General features: G+C 41.3%; 1 protein-coding gene and 1 pseudogene across 4 annotated transcripts in view; one reads left to right on the forward strand and one right to left on the reverse strand.

The window, feature by feature from the left end:
• The window catches only part of DYRK1A (dual specificity tyrosine phosphorylation regulated kinase 1A), a 142,668-nt gene that overhangs the window by 77,210 nt on the left and 43,571 nt on the right, over positions 1-21,887 (reverse strand). For all 4 annotated transcript variants that reach the window (XM_020789320.3, XM_078390542.1, XM_072994130.2 and 1 more), the window contains exon 2: positions 8,742-8,815. In XM_020789320.3, the coding sequence (XP_020644979.1) occupies positions 8,742-8,751 (10 nt within the window). In that variant the 5' untranslated portion in view covers positions 8,752-8,815. The remainder of the gene's footprint in view (positions 1-8,741; positions 8,816-21,887) is intronic.
• On the forward strand, positions 7,028-7,182 carry LOC140706165 (U1 spliceosomal RNA; annotated as a pseudogene).

Here is a 21,887-nt window from a genome sequence, read left to right on the forward strand (position 1 = left end):
GTGAATCCGCTTGGACAGCTACTGGATATATGTATTGTTCATAACACCACCCCCATGGTTGGATGGTAATGTAAAGGAAGGAGAGTGAGTGCCTTGTTTGTGAAATAAAATAGAGCAGTTGTGTTGTCCATGGTTACCTATACGCCTGTTCCTATGATCATAGATTTGAAGGCCCGAAAAGCTTTGAGAATTGCGAGCAGTTCGAGGTGGTTGATGTGGAGCTGACATTTGGAATGTGACCATGGAGCATGTACAGTGGTGCCTCGCTTGATGAGGATAATCAGTTCCAGCAAAATCGCTGTAGAACGAAATCGTCATCAAGCGAAAGTAAAAAACCCATTGAAATGCACTGAAAACCGGTTCAATGCGTTCCAATGGGCGAAATACCTCAGCGTCCAACAAAGATCCTCCATAGAGCGGCCATTTTCCAGTGCCTATACAGCGAAAAAGCCTTCCTAAACATAGCGGGGAGCCATTTTGAAACAGCGGGTAGCCATTTTGAAACCCGACGATCAACTGTTTTGATCGTCATAAAGTGAAAAATCGGTTCCCGAAGCAGGGAACCGATCATCGTCAAGCGATTTTCTCCTATTAAAACATCGTTTTGCGATCGCTATAGCGACCGCAAAATACTCATCGTTAAGTGATTTTGTCGTGGAGCGGGATAGTTGTTAAGCGGGGCATCACTGTATCTGGAAAGACCACTGCAGTGAGCCCCCCAGCCGGTGGGGCTGGCATCGGTGGTGACCTGAACAGTGAGTTGGAGGGATGCAAAGGGCCTGCCTACAAAGTGTTTGATAGGTGTGTCCCACCAAAGTAGTCGGGGCGCAAGTTCTGGTGTAACCTCGAGGAACTGCCGTTGGAAAGATATGATATTCCAGACACCATTCCTAGATGTGAACCGACAGATAAAGGAGTGGGAAGGAGTGAGTGCCTCCCTGCTCGTTTAGGTAAAACAATGCTGTTGTGTTGTCTGTTGTGTTTTGTACAATATTGCTGGTTCCAAGTGGTTTGAAGGCTTTGAGTGCTTTGAAAATAGCCAAGAGTTGTAGATCGATGTGAAACATCTTTTCTGTGTTTGACCACTTGTCGTGGATTCATAGGCTGTTGCAGTGCGCACCCCATCAGGTGATACTTGCACCTGTCATGATCTGTACTGACCCGATCTATCACCCGATCTAGCCAGGTGGTGAGGCTGAGGAGTCTAACGCCAAGGGAGGCCCGGAAAGAAAAAACAAGAAACAGGGCTTTCTTGGCAGTGGCTCCTCGTCTTTGGAATAGCCTCCCTCCTGAGATTCGCATGGCCCCTTTGCTGGTTATCTTTAAATGCCAATTGAAAACCTGGCTGTTTAAGCAAGCCTTCCCTCCACCCACCATTTGAATTTTTGTTATCTTGTGCTTTTCTTCCATCTTGGATCATTGTTTACTTAGTAATATATTGTTATGATTTTAAATTGTTAAATTGTTATATGATATGTTTTTAGCTGCCCAGAGTAGTCTATATGACTAGATTCGTTTCGTTTAGTCGTGTCCGACTCTTCGTGACCCCATGGACCAGAGCACGCCAGGCCCTCCTATCTTCCACTGCCTCCCAGAGTTGGGTCAGATTCATGTTGGTTGCTTCGGTGACACTGTCCAACCATCTCATCCTCTGTCGTCCCCTTCTCCACTTGCCTTCACACTTTCCCAACATTAAGGTCTTTTCCAGGGAGTCCTCTCTTCCCATGAGATGGCCAAAGTATTGGAGCCTCAGCTTCAGGATCTGTCCTTCCAGTGAGCACTCAGGGTTGATTTCCTTTAGAATGGATAGGTTTGTTCTCCTTGCAGTCCAGGGGACTCTCAAGAGCCTCCTCCAGCACCACAATTCAAAGGCATCAATTCTTCGGCGGTCAGCTTTCTTTATGGTCCAGCTCTCACTTCCATACATCACTATAGGAAAAACCATAGCTTTGACTATTCGGACTTTTGTTGGCAAGGTGATATCTCTGACTAGATAGGCGGTTATAAATGAAACAAACAAACAAATAAATAAATATTGTGGGTTGCAGATGGCAGAAAGAGTGACCCATGAGTAGGATGGATGGGTTGTCCCACCAGCGAAGTTGGGAAGAGAGTTGTGGTGGGAGGGGAAAGGAAGGCGGTCAGGAGAGGGAGAAACAGTTTGAAAGTCTCTTACTATTTTCCCTCTGTAATTTTTTGTTCTTACTAAGAATCGGAAGCAAAGTGAATGGAGAGCCCGTTGAGAGATGAAACCTCGGCGGCAGCAAAAAGGAACTGAGGCAATTGCCAGAATGGGCGGACCACGTGTACTGGGGGGGGCGGCGTTCCTGGTGAACACGTGATAAAGCTCTAGAATATTCTGGAAACCTCTGCGCAAGTGCAGATTAACCATTAGTGTGCATTCACAGAGACCATGAAGAAGAAAGGATTCTGAAAGAGGCATTCGAACTAGAGTCAAGCCCTTAAATCATCTTTGCCATGGAGGGGCACCTCCCCTGCCACCTCGCAGCCAGTGCTGCTTTCAGAGGTCCCCCACCAGTCTTCCAATGGTGCTGGGATGCTTTCAGAAGCCTCCTAGGGCTTGCCCAGTACATAAAAAGGCAGGGGAAAAGCACCATTTTTTAATTTCCCGCTTTCCCCCCTGCCTTTTTCTGTGCTAGGCAAGCCTCGGGAAGCCTCTTAGACTCAGTGCCGATCAGCTGAGAGGCAGGGAGGGGGGGCAGGAGCGGAGACGACCACAAAATGGTTGCCGCCTCCCTGCTGGTTACTGACTCTCAGCTGTTTGGCACTCTTTTCTGGCTGTTCCAGGGCTACAAAGGCACTGTGAGGAGCGGGGCTCAGTCTACTGTACCTGGTAAGTGACTTTTTGCTGACTTTTTTTTGTTTCTGACTTTTTTCCCCATTGGAATGCATTAATTAAATTTCAAGGCATTCCTATGGGAAAACACGCTTTGCAAGACAGAATGTTTGCTAGACGGCATTAACCACGGAATGGATTAATTCTGTCTTGCGGGGCACCACTGTATCTATGCAAGCCTATGAATCTTCATAATATTGAGACTGTATCCATGAACCATCCATGAACTTAGTCGCAAAACTCTTTTCAAAAGACTGTATAAATATATGGTCTCATAATAAAGAATTAGAATTTATAATCCTTGTTACATAATGAAAGCTTTGAACTATAGGATTTCACATCAAAACTATCATCACACAAGGGTTTTTAAAACAAAAATAACTTACCAATAACTATTACAAATCACATTTAATTTTTTTAATAAAATACTTTAATTATCTATGCTGACTGCAATGTTTCATCTACCTAAGGATTTGCAAATGATTCAGCGGTCAATCCAAGGAAAATTATCCACACACACACACACAAAAGAGTAGAACAGAAAGCACTAATATGTAATAAAACAGTTGGAATTATTAGTGTATAATAAATTATATATCTTTAGATTTACTGGTGGGAATGAAACACAAGATTCGGGACTAAAGTAAAAGAGCTGTGCAGGCTTGCTTCTCCCTGCAGTAGTGCAGATATTGTTTTGCATAAAGGGTGGGTAAAAATGTTTCCTAAAAAAAAGTAAAATAAAGAAATTCACCCCTATTTTGCATAAGTTATGGAAAGTGCTTCTTCTGGAGGTTTAAAATAATACAGTGGTGCCTCGCACAGCGAAGTTAATCCGTCCCGGATTAACCCTCGCTGTGTGAAACATCGCTGAGCGGGGCAGAAAAGCCCATTGGAATGCATTAAACATCGTTTAATGCGTTCCAAATCGGCTGAAAACTCACCGTTCAGCGATGCTTCCAAGCTCCGGCAGCCATTTTCGCGCCCTCCCCTCGCTGAACGAGGGCACGAAAATGGCTGCGATCAGCTGTTCCGCGGCTTCAAAATGGCCGCCGGAACAGCTGAAAGGGCCAGGCGCAGCGTTTTCGCGCCCTTGGTAAGCGAGGGAAGAGCGCGAAAACGCTGTTCCGGCAGCGTTTTCGCGCTCTCCCCTTGCTTACCAAGGGTGCGAAAACGCTGCGCACGGCCGTTTTGGGGGGTGTGGCGGCCATTTTGGACCCGCCGATCAGCTGATCAGGGGGTCCAAAATGGCCGCCGGAACAGCCGAAATGGCCGGGCGCAGCATTTTCACGCCCTTGGTAAGCAAGGGGAGAGCGCAAAACGCTGCGCGCAGCCATTTCGGCTGTTCCGGCAGCGTTTTCGTGCCCTCCCCTTGCTTACCAAGGGCGCGAAAACGCTGCACCCGGGCCTTTTGGCTGTTCCAGCGGCCATTTTGAAGCCGCGGAACAGCTGATCGGCAGGTCGCAAAGTGAAGGTCGGTAAGCCAACCGCTTACCGACCTTCGCTCTGTGATTTTTGCCTATTGGGGCCATCGCTGTGCGATCGCATTAGCGATCGCAAAAGCGTCCTCGTAGAGCGAATTCATCGCTCTACGAGGCGCTCGTTGTGCGAGGCACCACTGTATGTGCATTTAACACACCAGCTCCCAGTGGAGCTATGCCTGATCCCCTCCCTATTAACATTCAGAAGGCAACTTAAAACACTGCTTTTCAGGGTCACCTTCTACACTGACCCTGATTAATTTTACACCTCTAGTCCTTCTGACTCATTGAGAACTTGCCTTTGGTGCCATTTGTTTTATCTATCTAATGTTTTTAATTTTTATTGTTTATTTGTAGTTTATTTGTCATCGAAGCTACCAACATGAATTTGTCCAAACTCCGGGAGGCAGTGGAAGACAGGAGGGCCTGGCGTGCTCTGGTCCATGGATCCACGAAGGTCCATGGGGTCATGAAAAGTCAGACACGACTTAATGACTAAACAACAACAACAAATTATACTAACTGCAAATCACCTAGAACAGTGCACTGCACTAATGGGGAGGTATTTAATTAATTGAAATTGTTGCTACAAAACAAATTAATTAAAGCTTACACTACGATCTTAACATTGAATCCATGAACATCTCATTCAACTAATATGGTTAAAATTAATTTTCTATGTAGGAGAAAGAACAAACTAAGTGGCAAAATTTCTGACTTTTGAGAATAAGCAATATAAATAAATCACAATGAAGAGGCATTCATTTTTGTTTTTAGAAGACCCCAATTAAATACCTTGTTGAGTTTATTTCACTAGTGCCTCTGGCAATGTTACACCTTCCATGGGCATAAAACTGGCATACCACCACCTGTATAACCATCAACCAAAGAAAAAAACAAACTTCTGACTGTCTCATGAATCCCAAAAGGTATCTTGCTCATAGATGAAGTCAAAACTGTTTGGCCACATTCTCTCCCCCCCCCCCCCCAATATTCTGCTGATTGCCCTCTTCTTATTGCATCTGCTTACACTTTTCCCATTCATTCATTCATTCATTCATTCATTCATTCATTCATTCATTCATTCATTCATTCATTCATTCATTCATTCATTCATTCATTCATTCATTCCTCACCTTGCTCCTTGAAAAGGATCCAAGGGGGCTTACTAACAATTGAAGACAATATTTAAAGTTGAATGAGTATACAATGGTGATTAACGTATTTTTTGCTCCATAAGACGCTCCGGATCTTAAGACGCACATAATTTTTAGAGGGGTTAAACAGGGAAAATATATTCTGAACCAAATAGTGTAATAAAATATTTAATACACTATAACAGGATAACATTTGAACCATGTAAAGTGAACAGCAGTCAACAGTGGCATTAAGAACCATTACCACTGTCATTAACAAATGGAGAGACTTAAAGATTTGTGTACTCATGTACCATAAATTTAATTCAAGTACATATAGACCATTATCAGCCAGTGATAAGACCTATACCACGCTACCTATATTTTACATTTCCTTTCATCTACCTCCTCCCCATGCTTATAGAAATGACAGATGAGATTGTTGTGCAACTCTGCCCATCTACAGCTCAATCCTATATTAAATTAGAAATGGTTTGTCTGATTGGGCACTGCATTGAGAGGTCCCTTTTAGTTGTGTGGAGGATAAATAGTGGAATTAAACTATTTAACAGCTGGTTTTCCTTATTTACTTTAGGTTATGCAAAAGAACAGCAACACAAAGCTTAACCTGATCCCATTCACCAGCAGTAGCACATGCTCAGCATAAGACCAAATCTCCATTTTCTGACATAATTGAACGTTTATAGCATGCAAGGCACAACACACAAAGCCAGGAACAATGTTCTTGACCAGCCAAAAAAACTGAATACAAACTGTAGTAACTGAAATCAGGAAGCAGGTACTGTAATCCAGTTAGAAGTCACGAGGCACAGTTAGTTTCCTTGCTGCAACACCCTTTGGAAATACATTCTCTATTAGATGCCCAGAACTAGTTGAAAAGTTTGCCAGTTGAATCCAAATTGCCCATAGAAATACATTGAAAAAGGTCAGAAACTTTAAAAAACCTAAAAGAAACTCACTTACCAGGTACTGTAGACTGAGCCTGACTCTTCACAGTGCCTTGGTAGACCCCAGAACAGCCAAAAAAGAGCCACAAACAGCTAAATGCCAGCAGGCAGCCTGCAGACGGCAGCCATTTTGTGCACTTCTCCCTTCCTGCCCTTTCCCCACCTAACAGCTGATCAGCCTCTTCCCAGGCAAGCAGGTTTCAACTCAAATGGAGCACCTTTTAATCCAAACAGGGTTTAACTCAAAACAAGCTTTTAAAGAAAAACAAGCAGCTCTCTAACTGCTTGGACTAGCAAGGAAGCAGACAAGCAGCCTCTTCACTAACTGAAAGTTTTAATTTCCCCTGCTTTCCCCGCCTTCCCCACATATTAGGTATGCTAATATATGTGCACTGGAGGATTGTGGGCGGAACATCTAGCCCCTGATGGGGGTCCTGTGGGGCACCCCAAAACACTGAGGAGCTCTCCTGGCCTCTTTCAGCACTGGGGCTGTGCAACCCTGTTCCTATCAGGAGGTGCAGCCAGGCGGTCACCATGCCTTTTGAGGGCAGGGCACACAAAGGGCCAGGAGGCTTAGGGTCCATTCAAACTCAGACCTGGCAGGGAAGATACCATTCTTATAAGAGTGGTTTTCCCAGGGTAAGGCTCATCTATTGCACTTCAGATGAGCTGACCCCTGTGATTTCCCCAAATGTGGGAAAATCAATTGCCTAAATGGGGGACTGTGTTTCTGGTTTCCCCTGGTTTTTATAGAATCACTCCTTCCCCTTTGGTCCTTGGCTGTTTGCATTGCTTGCTGCTATAGGCCTGTTTGCCTTGCTGGTTTTCCAGTTCAGCTGCAGGGAGCAGATCTTGGAAAGCCAGCAGTGCAGAATGCTGAGGTCTGAACAGCAAGCAGTCTCTGCTGCCAGTTCAGAGGCCCCCTGGCATGGCAGTGGGAGGCTTTTGGGTGGTGGTGGCTGAACCCTGGGTTATTTGCATTCACTCCATAAGACGCATGTACTTTCTCTCCCACCTTTTTGGAGAGAAAAAGTGCGTCTTATGGAATGAAAAATACGGTAATTGAAAGAGAATATTTAAAACTATGAACAATTAATAGAGGCATCGTGCAACAATAACAGGCAATATTAAGGCAAAGATTAGTAAATATACAAAAAAGTCACTCTGAGAAATAGAAAACACAAAGAATACTAAATATCCAGTCAAAGCAATAATATACAACTTATCTAAAAATCACACAGCTAGCTGGTTTACTGAAAAAAGGCTTGCCTGAAGAGAAAGGTCTTTGCCTGCTTGTGGAAGAAATTCTTGAGATGCCTGCTCGTTTCTCAGATGAAATGTTTGAGTCTTAGTAGGATTGTGTTTAAATGGATTTCTATCATTATATGCTCCTAATGTTTCTGTTAGAAAATGTTTCATCATCTGAAAGCTGTCCAACTGAGCAACAAGTGCAAAATAGTAATCATAAACAGAACTCTTAGTGTCTTGAGCAGACCTGGCCAAAGGCCACATACGGCCCACGAGCCACTCCTGTCCAGCCCACCAGTCGTCGCTGCAGTCTGACCCACCTTTTTAGTATTTGTAAAGATTAACAAGTTTAAAATAAAAACAATCATAACATCACTGTTTCATTTTATTTTTAAGTAAAGTTGGTTCGGCCCCGAACACAGCTGGGGGAAAATTGGGCTATGTCAACATCGTAATGCGATCGCAAAAGCAATTGCAAAATCTGCATCAGTATGCGGATTTGTCGTTAAACGGGGCGCTCGTTAAGCGAGGCACCACTGTATAAAATAAAATGAAAAAGATAAAAGTCAAAGAGAAACAGGAAAAATATGATTTTGGATATAACACGATGAAAAATCTATGATCAACAATAGCTTCTTAACCTAGCCACCTGGTGTGTTAGTTCCACCCAATTAAAAAAAGATAAGAGGTTATAACGTGGACTTAAACAAAATACCCTGTTTCCCTGAAAATAAGACCTAACCTAGTATGATTTTTCAGGATGCTCATAATATAAGCCCTAGCCCTCAAAAAGCCCTAATTAGGTAAAACCCCGCCCTCCACCATTGTGCAACAACCAGAAGAAAAAGACATGATTGTATTTGAATAAATGTAGATTGTTTTACATGAAAAAAAATCTCCTGAAAATAAGCCCTAATGCATTTTGGGAGCGAAACTTAATATAAGACCTTGTCTTATTTTTGGGGAAACACTGGAAATACACAGCAAATAAATAAATACATTCAACGAAGAGCATCCATTTCCAAAAAGTTTCTATGAGTGCTTAGAAACATACCTGTATGCATCGTCTTCTTTCAAATTTCATACCATCCTGTGGGGTGGGGGGAGGGGAGAGGCCAGCAGCAAACACTGTGAACATAAAGTGACACCAGTTAGACTATGTCCAAGTCATGGCTATAGATTAATAGAAACACAGAAAACACATCCTGTATCCAATCTGACCTTTCAATCTCAAGGAAAAAGTTATTTATATTGCCTTGGATCACATCCTTATAGGGCCCACAGGGTTCAAACATCCACATCTCCCTTGTGGAGATCCTGTCCACTTGCTACATGAAGCAACAAGAGGAAATCAGAAGACACCTAGATATGGGTAGGAATATGTCTGGAGCCTTTTAAAGGGTCTACAAAATTATCTAGAGCTACAAGTGAGTGATAGGGAATGGTATGGTCCGATTGTCTCTATAGTGGAAATGTAACTCTGCTTACAATCCAAGATGTCTGATGAAAATTCAAGGCAGATCAAGATCTGAGTGGGGATTCTCACCCCGAAGTAGCAGGATTTGATTCATCATTCCATTCAAAATATGAAATGCTGGCAATCTGAAGGCAGGGAACATTTCCAAGACTGTACAAGTTTCCTCATCTATACTGCAAGTAACAAAAAGCAAAAGAAAAGAAATTTAAGACATTTTCTCTGCCATTAGGAGACTAGGTTGAATGGGAATTCAACAAACTGAGAGTGCACTAACCCTGCCTGCTTCATTTCTGAGGCCAGTTGAAGAAATTAGGAAAACCAGAAGGGGAGACAAGAAAGAAGCTGTAATTCTTCCTTTCTGATATGAATGGAGTAGCTCTAGGATGTTACACACATCAACTGCTACCTGACTGTTTTTTCACTGGAAATGGAAGGGAATGACCTTCAGGCTACAAAATGTGAGCTGAACTATGGTCCTACATTGGACTAGCACAATGAAAAAGAATATGTGTGTCACTGTCAGAAGGTCCAGCTTGATTAGCCTCAGATGGAGCTGATTTGATGAAAATACATTACATGACATAGCCAGCACAAAGATATAATTTGAATAAAACTCTCACTACATGGACTGTTAAATCACATGAACAGCTTCAATGTCAGCAGTACACATCCTTCTCCACATATAGGAGCAAAAGACATAGTGAATGCCTTTCAGAAGTCATCACCATATGGAGCTACTGTTATATGGAAATACCTAAGCTATTTCCATAATATTCTATTCTCATAGTTGCTCCAGTGTGATTTCTGAAGCAATCATTCTCAACATCCATAACTTCACATATCAATCTATATACCGTCATCCACACATTCAAAAGGGTAATTTATGTTGCACTGCTTAGTATAACTCAACTTATTATTTAAAGCTCTTCTTCACAGTCTACTCCTTATATCTGCTCCCTGTACCTATCATACTGCTTTGAGAATATATTCTTCCTTAGAATGAAATCTTGATTGAACGTCATATTGATCACCTTAACTTGATCATAAATCAGTTAATAAAATCACCAACTCACTGATATACAGGATAGACAAATATATAAGAGATGTAATAATTGTGAAAATATTTCTTCATTAGAAATAAACTAAAAAATCTATTATTTATTACACCCATCTCCTGTGCATACCATTTCTAACACATGGAAAAGACATACATTTACTTCTAGTATATAGAGCTCCAACTGAAACAAGGCTCTCATCTGATTTGCAGGATCCATCAAAGCTAACTCTGAAGGCTTCTTTAATCGTTTCTTTTACTGGCCATAACCTTTTCTAGGATAGCTGTACTTCATCAAATATACTGAATATTAAATACAGTGGTGCCCCGCATAACGGGCGCCCTGTTTAACGATGAATCCGCATAGTGATGGCTTTTTTGCGATCGCAAATGCGATCGCATTGCGATATTTAGGTAGTAAAAAATCACTTTGCGATGATCGTAAGCTGTTTCGCTTACCGATTTTCGCACAGCAATGTTTTTGGAACAGCTGATTGGCGGTTCCAAAATGGCCGCCGGGTAATTAAAATGGCCACCCGCTGTGTTTTCACGCCCATTCCTCGCTTACCGGGCAGTGAAAATGGTGGCCGTATGGAGGATTTTCGCATAACAGTGAGTTTACAGCCCATAGGAACGCATTAAATGTGTTTTAATGCATACCTATGGGTTTTTTTGTTCTGTATAGCGACAAATCCACATAGCAATGATTTTTCCGGAACAGATTATCGTCGCTATGAGGGGCACCACTGTACTATGATAGGGGAAAACGTGTTATGCTTACTTTTCTTGTAAGTGACAACATACTGTCTAAAACTTTCACTTATTTGAAGAGGATATAAGGTATAACTCTCTTGTCTCACTCCTACATCAACAGTACTGTGTTTTTTTTCCATCAGTCTACACAACTTCAGACACTCTTCAGTCACTTTGAAAGTTTCCAGTAAATAGGCATACTGCCATACACAGTGGTGCCTCGACTTATGAACTTAATCTGTTCCAGAAGATGGTTGTAACTCGAAAGTGTCATAAACTGAAGCACCATTTCCCATAGGAATGGATTGAAATGCGATTCATCCAATCCAGGTGGGGGTGGGGGGGAAGAATCACAAAACAACAACAACAAAACACTGCAAGACCCATTGGAAACGCAATTAATCCGTTCCAACCGAAGGGGGGGGGAAACAAAAAACAAACAAACTTGCAAGACCCATCTGAAATGCAAAAAACAAACAAAAAACCCAAAACCCAACAAACCCTGCAAGACCCTTTGGAAATGCAAAGAAAAAGAAAACCAAAAAGAAAACAAACCCTGCAAGTCCCATCAGAAATGGGGGGAGCCCCCCAAAAAACAAACCCTGCAAGACCCATCAGAAACGCAAAAAAAAGAAAGAAAGAAAAAGAAAGAAAACCGCAAAAAACATACAAAGACTGCAAGACCCATCACAGCACAGAAACATAACACCCCCCAGGCCAAAATCACGCTGCAAAACCCACCCAGAACAGGGAGTTTTTAAAAAGCAGCAAGCAGCACCTTACCAGGCAGTCCGAAGCCTCTTCTGAACACACACTCTCTTAACTTCTGGGGCGAAAGAGCTACAAAGAAGCAGCCTCTTCACCACCAACGATTAGCAGTTTGAATTCCAAACCTTTTTTTCCCTGTCTTTTTTCCAATCATAACTTGAAGCTCCGGTCGCAAGTCAAAGCAAAATTTTGCGCCCGGAGATGGTCATAACTCGAATTGGTCACAAGTCGAGACACCACTGTATTTAATAAGGGTAACAAGGACATTTCTTTCCAATTAAGTCCATATAGACTAACTATGTGTAGACGTATCCCAATATAATTTAAATCACTTTATAGCCTATTAATGTACAAGTGATTATTTAAAGTAAATAATGGATATTAACAATTTTTGTGTTTAAATTTTAATCACAAAGTAGTACCAGCACTCTGATGGAGACTTAAAAAATAGGAAGAACATTTTTAAATAGCTAATCAAATAGGGATGGTACTGAGAATACAGAATTAAACTCCTGTGGTACAAAAAGCAATTACAGGCTTACAGGCACTTTTTGCAGGCTGTATTTTTCAGTGCTGGAAGCCAGGCTTTGTTGATTTTTAAGACTTGCTTCTTTTTTGTTGAAGCTGTGCTGGTGTTTGTGGATTTCAAGAATGAACTCTATCCGGTGTTTACTGCACAAAAAAAGACTAGCTAATGACACCCATCAATCACAGTGATAGATCATCTCCCCCCTTATCACAACAATACACCCATAACATAAAACACCCTGATCACGATAAACACCCAGTCCCCAATCTCCTGAAAAGAACAAAAACCTGATCCCACAACTGCAAATACTCAAAAATCCCACACACTACACCAGAACACAGACAGAGTTCTATCTCCTGTCCTCTGAAGACGCCGGCCATAGAAACTGGCAAAGCATTAAGAAGAAAAACCTCCAGAACATGGCCAAACAGCCCGAAAAACCTACAACAACTATTTATCTAGATTGCTTCTATGTTCCTATGTGGACAAAAACACTTCCAAACTATTGAAAACATGAAACAAATGCTGGAAATTACTTTGAACTACTTTACCCTAACCTAACTTTGCATCAGCACAGAGGATGCAACTACAGTACAATTCCTGTCTCTAGAGGATTGATTCCAAGCTCCCCCCTCTGCAGATGCTTATAAAATGCAGATTAGAACAAATCTATTTTAATTTTAATAGTGAATGCTTGACATAGTATGGCCTATGCCTCCCTCTGGGGCCAGTTCTAGTAACTTCATCTTTGGAAATACATATTTCTAGGATTTTTCATTCAATATTTCCAGACTGTAGATAAGTGAATCAGCAGATACCAATTCCACGGATACATGTGCCCTACTGTACAGGCTGAAAGCAGTTTGGATCTCATATAACTCGGCTCCTTCTTCATTCCCCCATCCTTTTTTCAGCTCTTCTGCTGGCCATTATTACCCAGTACAGGGGTTGTGCCAGCAGTTCCAGTTGTATCAGCAGAAGAAGCCTCTGCCCACTCCAAATCTATTAGAGCTATTTGTATCTTTGAGTTTCTATGGCACTTTTAGTCTGCTGCAGCAACAAGAAAAAAACTATGGCTTCAGGTGCCTCAGGAATCATATCCGGCTCACATTTGGACTACTTACCTTAACCCCCAATTTTGTGCCATCTTTGTCTGATCCACAGTACTAAAAAACTTAAAAAGTCACCTTATAGCTCTTTAGTAGTCCAATGAAGGTGTTACCAAAGCGAGATCTGCTTTTATGGGTGCGCCACACAAATACTTTTTTTCCAATTTGTAATAAATTTATTTTTAAAAGTGCTATAATACTTTTCTTTCTGTTTTTCCCAAAAGCCAAATCTGCTCTTTGAAGGCAGCACAACACCCTCTAAAATACAAGAATGATCCACAACAGTAGTTCCCAAGCTTGGGTCCCTAGACATTTTTGGACTGCAACTCCCAGAAGCCTCCACCACTAGCTGTGCTGGCAAGGACTTCTGGAAGTCGCCGCCTGGGGACTCAAGATCGGGAACCACTAATTGACTCCATTTTGTCATGGTTCAATTTACTAACACTCCAAATTGCTGTTCATCAAGTAACAAGTACAATTTATAAGCACCTTCCATATTTTGGAAGCAAAGGGGAACTGTGATTTGCTCCAAAATTCAAAAGAAAGTTTTATGCATCTCTGCACACAAACTCATTTCACACGCCAGCAAGGTTATGCTCGAAATCCTCCAAGGTAGATTTCAGCAGTCTGTGGATCAAGAACTCCCAGAAGTACAAGCTGGATTTTGATGGGGCACAGGAACTAGAGACCAAATTGCTAACATGCGTTGGATTATGGAGAAAGCCAAAGAGTTCCAGAAAAACATCCACTTCTGCTTCATTGACTATGCAAAAGCATTTGACTGTGTTGATGACAGCAAACTATGGCAAGTTCTTAAAGAAAGGGGAGTGCCTGACCACCCTACCTATCTCCTGAGAAATATACTACCGTATTTTTCACACCATAAGACGCACTTTTCCCCCACAAAACAGGGGGGTGGAAAGTCTGTGCGTCTTATGGAGCGAAGAAAACAGATTATATTTTCCTGTTTTCTTCTCCTAAAAAATTGGTGCGTCTTATGGAAAGGTGCGTCTTATGGTGCAAAAAATACGGTATATGTGGGACATGAAGCAACACTTAAAACTGGATCTGGAACAACTAATTGGTTCAAAATTGAGAAAGGAGTACGACAAGGGTGTATATTGTCTCCCTGCTTATTTAACTTATATACAGAATGCATCATGAGAAAGGCAGGACTGGAAGAATCCCAAACTGGAATTAAGATTGCCAGAAGAAATATCAACAACCTCAGATATGCAGATGATACCACTCTGATGGCAGAAAGTGAGGAGGAATTAAAGAACCTCTTAATGAGGGTGAAAGAGGAAGGGACAAAAATGGTCTGAAGTTCAACATCAAAAAAACTAAGATCATGGCCACCGGTCCCATTGCCTCCTGGAAAATAGAAGGGGAAGATATGAAGGCAGTGACAGATTTTACTTGGGCTCCATGATCACTGCAGATGGTGACAGCAGCCACGAAATTAAAAGACGACTGCTCCTTGGGAGGAAAACGATGACAAATCCAGAGAGCATCTTAAAAAGCAGAGACATCACCTTGCCAACAAAGGTCCACATAGTCAAAGCTATGTTTTTTCCAGTAGAGATATATGGAAGTGAAAGCTGGAGCATAAAGAAAGCTGACTGCCGAAGAACTGATGCTTTTGAATTGTGGTGCTGGATGAGACTCTAGAGAGCGCCCTGGACTGCAAAGAGAACAAAACCTATCCATTTTGAACGAAATCAACCCTGAGTGCTCAGTGGAAGGACAGGTCATTCCAGTGATCTGAGGAGCTGAGGCTCCAATACTTTGGCCATCTCATGAGAAGAGAAGACTCCCTGGAAAAGACCCTGATGTTGAGAAAGTGTGAAGGAAAGAGGAGAAGGGGACGATAGAGGATGAGATGGCTACTAGACAGTGTCATCGAAGTTGCCAACATGAATTTGACCAAACTGCGGGAGGCAGTGGAAGACAGGAGAGCCTGGCGTGCTCTGGTCCATGGGGTCATGAAGAGTCAGACATGACTTAACAACTAAACAACAACACACACACACACTGAAAATGAGAACAGGGCAGGATGATAGGCCAAGGTAAACTGGGTGTTTTAAATTAGTCTGCAGAATATCTGATCCATCAACCAAATGTGTCCTAACCAAATACACAAAAGAATTATTTTAACAAAAATCCATGTAATGGATTACATCTGAACTGATCCAATATGATATAAAACCTACATAATCAGAAAAATGAAGAACGTTAACAGTGGCCAGAATCCTGCTGGTGACTGAGGCATGTGTGAGCTAAACTGTGCAACTCACTGTTGAAAACTGCCACCAACTAGACAAGGCTTTATTTAGACATGTGACTGTTGCGCATGTTCACTTGTGAAACAGATTTGAGGAGCAATAAATGATACAGCTTCACAAAAACAAGTCTCAGGCTGCAAATTTTCAGTAACAAATTACCACTCATTCTATTACTAACACATTCATATTAGTCCTCTGTATGAACTAACATATGCAGCACAAAAAAGCACTACATTTTAAAATTACATTCCACGTATCTGTGTGATACAAGTTTCCAGGAAAATCTGAACTGAATTTTTTTTCTCTTTGGAAAGTTTTCCAGTGTAATGTTTATCTGAATTACATTCACTAAATAAAATGTTGTCTGCATCTGTACACGTGTAAATAATTGAACTGAAATATGAGATTATTGGAGGGGAAATACAGCACAACATGGTTTAAACATTATATTCAAACAAATACAATTCTGGAAGCTATGTGGAGATTTCTACACAAAAATATCCTAGTCTCACATGTTTTGAATACAAATTTAAAGGGAAATGGCACTCTTCAATCTTGTCATGTTGTTAGAAAACTCCTGCCATCAACATTTACATTTGCAAAGATTTTCCTCCCTTCACTTTTTTATTTGTAATTATCTTACACTTTCAACCTCCCAAGTTCCAGAAAGAGACATTATTTTCATTTCTGCTGAAAGTGAAGCAAACTTTCAACAAACTAAATTTTTAGTTTTGCTTTGACTTAAGCTACAGAGCTAAAAAGTGAATTAATAACCTGATAGTGCTTTTGATTATTACATGATTTGTGGTTTTATCCCCACTCTCATTTACAAATCAGTATTTAAAAATATACTGTGACACACATACTTCCTAAAGAAACACTTGAAAACCATGTTTGCCTAACACTGTCAGCGATTAACTTTGAGAAATAACACATTTTCTCTGGAATATGCAAGCACTGGGATTTAAAACTTAAGCACTCCAGATTCCCTTTGTCTACCTTTCCTGTCAAATAACGTTCTTAAAACTACCAGAAGCAGCACTCTTTTAAACCTCAAGGAAGGATAAAATGTGTATCTACTGGAGAAAGTGCAGTCTCACCATAACACTTTCACCAAACAGGGAAAAGGAACTTTCACAAAGCCTCACACTGAGCAGGCTGGCTGGGGCTAAGGGAAGGCTCAGTCCAACATCTCTATACAGACACATTGCTTCCAATCCCTGCAGAATGAACTACCACTACTTTCCCCTGTTAGTTGGGTGAGTGGGAATCAGTAGTCTTCTGACATTAGTTGCAATGACCACCAATTCCAACCACAACAAAGTGAACACCAGTAGCTCTGTATCAACATCTCTGTATGCCTGCCACCCAATGCAATTCATGTATTAAGGAAAATGATAATGACTACCATGCCTACAAGTCCTGATGACCAAAAATCATATTTACAAAAATAAAGATGAAACATCATCTTTCTCCCATCAACTCATCTACAGCATTTTTATGACCAGACAGCACATACATTCCAATATATGATGCTCACTAGTATGTGGCTATAACCAACTTTCAGGGGGTTTGGGGGGGCAGAGCACTGCCCAGAGCATAACACTGCCTCTGTCAGCCTGCCTTCTTCCCATAGTGCATCCTTCTGTCATCTCTTCCCCAGGTAAATGACATACACAAACCTGGTCAGCCACCTGATCCAAAAGAAAATGTGATTCATATCACAAGGCAACCTTCCTTTACTGATCCATGGTCCAGTTCCAATGCTCATATTCCCATTGTATGTGCTTTCGGTGGTATACAGGGGTCATGGGCACGCTCACCAGTCTGTGGCTACACAGCCCCATACACAGCAAACTGTGGTGCACTGAGTGTTTTAACACCTTTCTATCATGGCCATCATTAAGTTTTTCAGCACTCTGAGCCACAATACATCTTCTGTGTGATTAGACCAGATAGGCTAGCCATCGCTCCCCACGTGCATTAATGAGGCTTAGGCACCCGCAATCCTGATGCTGGTTCACCAGTTGCCCTTTCTTGTACCACTTTTGGTTGGTACTAACCACTGCATACAGAGAACACCTCACAAGACTTGCCGTTTTGGAGATGCTCTCACCCAGTTGTCTACCCATCACTACTTGACCCTTATCAAAGTCACGCAGATCATTCCACTTGCCCATATTTCCTGCTTCCAACACATTAAATTCCCATCCCTTGAAAGGTGCCACTGTAACAATATAATCAATGCTATTCACCTCACTGTTAGTATGGAAGTTGCTGGAGCTTGGAACTCTTACACATTTTTCCCTAATCTAATTATTTCCAAAACAAATTGAAGCTGATGGTCACTACAACTTTTGCTGATGTCTTAAAGATTAATTACACAATTTATAAAGACGTAATTGTTGCCTCACAGGTAGTTAGTGGAAGAAAAAAATATACATGCCACTTTAAGCTGAAAGGCAGGTAATCAATCAATCAATCAATCAATCAATCAATCAATCAATCTTTTATGACCTCTATCATGTTTTTTTCCAGGTCATATGCCTCTATGTATATCTGACACCTAGTTGAAAGACCCTGAATATTAACTGGAAGGGTTTTTTAATTGAGTTCATAAGCCAGTTCAATGGTGTTGACCGCCCATTTTGAGAGACACTGGAAAAATACAGTAGTGCCTCGCTTAGCGATTGCTTCGTTTAACAATGTACTCACTTAGCGATGGGTGTTTTTTTTGAGGAATTTTCCGCATCGTTTAACGATGTTCTCTATAGGTGATTTTCGCTTAGCAATTTCGGGACCATGCTTCGCATAGCGATTGCATTTTGGGGCCCCTGTTTCGCTTAACGATGTTCGTTTTCGCTATTTTGAGTGTGTCTTAAAATGTTCAAAAACTATTTTAAATGCTTGGAATCGTTAGTGCGCCTTGTAACACCTTTGCAAACTTAATTTGGCTTTGTTCTGACTCTTTGTTAATTTTTGGTGAATTTCCCCCCTCCATTGAAATGCACTGAATAGGTTTCAATGCATTTCAATGGTTCTGACAGGTCCGTTTTCGCTATTTTTAAAGTGTCTTAAAATGTTTGAAACCTATCTTAAATGCTTGGAATCGTTAGTGCACCTTGTAAAACCTTTGCAGAATTAATTTGGCTTTGTTCTAACTCTCCGTTAATTTTTGGTGAATTCCCCCCCCCCCGTTGGAATGCATTGAATAGGTTTGACAGCTGTAGGTTTGACAGCTGTCAAACTTACAGTTCAATGCATTTCAATGGGGGGGGGGATTCACCAAAAATTAACGAAGAGTCAGAACAAAGCCAAATTAAGTTTGCAAAGGTTTTACAAGGTGCACTAACGATTCCAAGCATTTAAAAGTTTTTGAACATTTTAAGACACTTTTAAAATAGCGAAAACGGACCTGTCAAAACCATTAAAATGCGTTGAATAGGCTTCAATGCATTCCAATGGGGGAAACATTGTTTCGCTTAGGGATGTTTTCTATGGGGATTTTCGCTTAAGGACAGTAATCTGTTCCCACTGGGACGGATTATCTGGTTTTCAATGCATTCCTATGGGAAATGGTGTTTCGCTTAGCGATGTTTTTTTTAACCAATTAACATCGTTAAGCAAGGCACCACTGTATTAGGGAGTTGGCAGCAAATTTTCCAGTATACATAATAAGACAATGCCATTGTGATATCTAAGCAGTGTAAAGATTTTCCAAATCAGTTACAGTGGACCCTCTACTTAAGGAATTAATCCGTATTGGAATGGTGAGTGCAAGTCGAAAAGTCTGTAGGTCGAATCTCCATTGACCTACAGTGCATTGAAAACCAATTAATCCCATAACCAGCGGTTTTTATTCTATTTTTGTTCCATTTTGGTTTTTTTCTGGTCTGTAAGTCGATTCTCCGGCTGCAAGTCGAATCTAAATTTTGCAGCCAGAGAAGTCTGTAACTCGAAAAGTCTGTAAGTCGAGCCGTATGTAAGTCGAGGGTCCACTGTAGTGGTATTTTAGCACCACACTCTAGACATGGGATATTCATATTCATATCCCTGGGGATACAAATATCAGCACTACAGGTACCTGGGATGTCCAGTCCATACCCCCCCCAAGCCAGAAAGCCCAATTACTGGTCACTGCATGGTGCACACATTCAGCATCATTCCCATCACGCCAATCACAGAAGCACCCTGGCCAGCGCTTCCCCACCTCCCCACACAGCCAAACAACTCAACACGTGAGTGGGAGACTCATCATCCCGCCTCCTTGGTGGGGAGGCAGGGAAACATCAGCTGGGCTTCTCTCATGATTGGCACGGCAGGAATGATGCTGGCTGTGTGTGCTGCGAGGCAACCAATAACTGGACTTGCCAGATCAGGGGAGAAAGGGCTGGATGTCCCAGGCACCTATTGTGCCAATATTCATATTTGTATCACCAGGGATACAAATACAATATGGATATTCCATGTCTACCACCAACACCACACTTTTTCATTAAGACCACAGAGGACATAAATTCCCAAAAATAACAGATCGTTAAGAAAGGAAGTGGGAGAAGAAATTATTTTTTTTACTAGGTGAAACAAAACTCTGATTGTAATCCAAGTATATTGTCACCAATCACCACAGCAAACAAAAAAATACAGTACTGAGGAGAATGGATGGACCATGAACAAGAGATGCCTAGGGAAACATCCTTCTAAGAAGCTCTGGGTGTTTCCAAAATAGTGTTTATGCAGGCAACCTATTTGTGTGAATACATAGAGACCACGATGAAAACATAAAGTTTGTTTTAAATGGGATTTCATGGATAAAAATAAAAGGCAAATTAGAAGGTTAATGACTGAAGGCTTATTCCAAAAGAGAGGGAGAGAGATATAAGGATACAGAGAAAAAGAGGAGGGAGGCTAGGAGGGAGGAAGAAATCAGTGGTGTTGCAATCTTATACTTAGCCTAAACTGGGGGAAACAGACACAGTTTAAGAAAAAGGAGCAAAGTAACTGCTTTACCTATAAACTCCAAAGAACAACAAAGAGAGCTATGGACAACAAGGAGGCCTACAGGAACTCTACTATGAGAAGAACAATGAAGAAGACAAAGGAGCTCAGTATTCCAACTGTACTTTTGCATTTATTAACCCTGAATCTAACCTGACACTCTCATGACCATTCATCCAAGTAGAGAAACCTTTCTACAGTCTTTTGCAGTCTGTTCTGGAGTCTATTATCCTTCAATAATCTGCCAAAGCACCAAATATGGCCAACTCTCTACTCAATCAAGATAGTGATTATTTTTAAAGTGCTGTTCCAAGTGTTCTACTTCTTTTCCAAAACAAAAACTGAATGTGTTTTGCTTCCTACTTTATTATTGCCAAATTTTCTCCAAAACCCTGTGCTACACAAAACTGGTAAACATGACTTCCACGTGCAGAAGATTTGTTGACTCTCCTCATATAATGAATATCTACACTGAACCTTAGACATTGTAAAAAGAGAACAGTATACTTCTAATGAGTACAGTGTTTCCCCGAAAATAAGACAGGGTCTTATATTAATTTTTGTTCCAAAAACGCATTAGGGCTTATTTTCAGGAGATGTTCTATTTTTTGTCATATACAACAATCTACATTTATTCAGATACATTCATGTCATCTTCTGGTTGCTGCACAATGGTGGAGGGTGGAGTTTCACTTAACTAGGGCTTATTTTGGGGGTAGGACTTATATTACGATCATCCTGAAAAATCATACTAGGGCTTGTTTTCAGGTTAGGTCTTATTTTCAGGGAGTAACTAAATCCACAATATACTCTAAAATTTTACTCAATCGTCTACTTGAGTCTTGTTGCAAATTTCTATCTCTGTGCTCCTTCCCTTTGTGTATATATGCGTTCTATATATAGAACGCAGTCAGGGATCCACAAACTCTATTCCCATGGCTAGTAAGTCAGAAATAAATTAGGTGCAGTGCTAAACTATACTGTATTCCCCTTCCTCATTTGTCAATTACCCATTATTCTTCTTTACCCTTTCCCAATTTAAAATTTAATTATTCTTGCTAAGTTGCTGAATTTCCACACAACCACACATCTCTCCAACTAATTCAACAGGCAGCAGCATTTTCAAACCGTCATTTAACTTTTACATCTTTGCCTTAATCTGTAAATTTTTTTTGCATCACAGCTTTCTTCCCTAGTCCATAGCCCACTCTGTTTCCTGGAAAGGTG

Source organism: Pogona vitticeps, chromosome 3, assembly GCF_051106095.1.
Source record: "Pogona vitticeps strain Pit_001003342236 chromosome 3, PviZW2.1, whole genome shotgun sequence".
Classification (NCBI taxonomy): domain Eukaryota; kingdom Metazoa; phylum Chordata; class Lepidosauria; order Squamata; family Agamidae; genus Pogona; species Pogona vitticeps.